At 48.7% G+C, this 1,773-nt stretch overlaps 1 protein-coding gene across 1 annotated transcript; it reads right to left on the bottom strand.

The window, feature by feature from the left end:
• Positions 1 to 676: 676 nt before the first annotated feature.
• LOC121171227 (mitochondrial ornithine transporter 2-like) lies at positions 677 to 1,773 on the bottom strand. The gene has a single exon (XM_041003201.1). It carries the CDS (start codon positions 1,756 to 1,758, stop codon positions 961 to 963), a length of 798 nt encoding a protein of 265 aa, XP_040859135.1. The 5' UTR covers positions 1,759 to 1,773; the 3' UTR covers positions 677 to 960.

The raw sequence follows: 1,773 nt of genomic DNA, 5'->3' as shown, positions 1-1,773 counted from the left end.
GTCCCTGACACCCAAGGTGGCAAATGTTGGTAGACTTCAGCCTGACCCAGCCTTAGCTTTTTGGGAGTGAATCAGCAGATGGGGGATATGGCTTTGCCTGCCTTTCTCTCTATGCCTTTCAAATAAAAGAAAAATAAATAAAGGCAGATTTACAGAGCAAAAGAAAGAGAAAGAAGGATCTTCTATCCTCTGGCTCACTTCCCAAATGGTCACAATGTCGAGAGCTGAGCTGATCTGAAGCCAGGAACCAGGAGCCTCAGCTGAGTCTCCTATATAGGTACAGAATCCCAAAGCTTCAGGCCATCCTCCGCAGCTTTCCCAGGCCACAAGCAGGGAGCAGGATGGGAAGTGGAGCAGCTGGGACACAAACCAGTGCCCATATGGGATACTGGTGCTTGCAGGCAGAGGATGAGCCAGTTGAGCCACTGCACTGCTCCTGAAAAAATTTTTAAATTAAGTTAAAAACTCTACATGGGCATCTTGACTCTTAAGTTCCCACACAATATTAAAAGCATTAACATCCTCATAGTGTGCCTGTGTTTAGCAAACTTTAGAAAAGACCCTACATCTTCCACAAAGAAACAGTTATTTATGCCTATCTCATGAAACGTAGTCAAGTCTCTGCTTGGGGGAGAACGTTATTTAAGATTAAACATGAAACCGAATTACATTTTACCCTGAAAGAACTGTATTTAGTCTTTCATATTAGGTACATAGTGGGCCTCTGGCCTCCACTGTTTATGCCAGCAAAAGCAAGGACAAGGACATTCCTACTTTAATACAATTACGGCAGAAATGTTATGATGTAGAGGTCCTTCCACATGTCGAAAATGTGAGAATAAAAAGCCAAAAATCAAAATTCCTGCCATGTAGAAAAAAATAATTGCACATAGGTTTGGCACTCCAAGGATTCTGAATGGAACTGCTGTCCTCAGACACCTGGCTTAGATCCACCTGCGCCTAGGCCGGTTCCAGCTGGCTCATCATCATCTTCCTGCTGTATTCATAAGCCAAAAACAGTGCCCCGTTGGCAGGGATGGCTCGAACCATGGTAGGTTTCAGTCCAGAGTATAAGGCTGCTATTCCTTCATTTTTGACCACACTTACAAGAGTTCCCAAGAATCCTGCCTGTTTTCCATACATGGAAAGAACCTGAATCCTGGACTTGATACAATCCACTGGGAAGATGATGAGCCAAAGGGCAACTCCGGCGACTCCGCCACTTAACATCAAGGGGACAGGGCCCAGTTCATCTTTGGATTTGCCTGCCGCAAAAAACGACCGGCTCAGTTCATAGCCACCAAAGAAGAAGAAGTAGCCAGGAACTTCTTGTAGCAGAGTGCTGGACAGGCCGTGGTAGAAGCCCCAGAAGCCATCCTTCTGCAGAATACTCCTCACCACTGACAAGATGGTGTTATGGCTCTTGGTTATCTTCCCCAACATCTCCAGTTCGTGCATGGTCTGCAGCCGGCACTTGACCAGCTCAGTGGGGCAGAGGGCCAGCGCGGCGAAGGCTGAGGCGAAGGAGCCGGCGGCCGCGGACTGCAGGTCGTTCAGTTTCGCCTTTTTGTCCAGGCCGGCCACTGTCCTGACAAACTGTTTGCAGAAACCATAGCACATGAAGAGGACGGAGTTCTGCGCCACGAAGGCCAGCAGCGCGGGGCCCGTGCCCCTGTAGAGGCCTCGCAAGCCCACGTGAGTGTAGGTCTTGACGAAACAGTCGACGAGGCCCGAGTACAGGCGGGGGAAGGTCTGCATCTTGACTTTCAGCGT

This window comes from Ochotona curzoniae, unplaced genomic scaffold, assembly GCF_017591425.1.
Source record: "Ochotona curzoniae isolate NIBS_2020 unplaced genomic scaffold, NIBS_Ocur_1.0 contig_1, whole genome shotgun sequence".
Taxonomy (NCBI): domain Eukaryota; kingdom Metazoa; phylum Chordata; class Mammalia; order Lagomorpha; family Ochotonidae; genus Ochotona; species Ochotona curzoniae.
The sequence above is the reverse complement of the archived record's forward strand: the minus strand, read 5'-3'. Positions and strand labels throughout refer to the sequence as shown.

What these genes read in the sequence shown, in the direction of transcription:
- LOC121171227 (XM_041003201.1), bottom strand. Translation starts at nt 1,758, where the DNA reads ATGCAGACCTTCCCCCGCCTGTACTCGGGCCTCGTCGACTGTTTCGTC.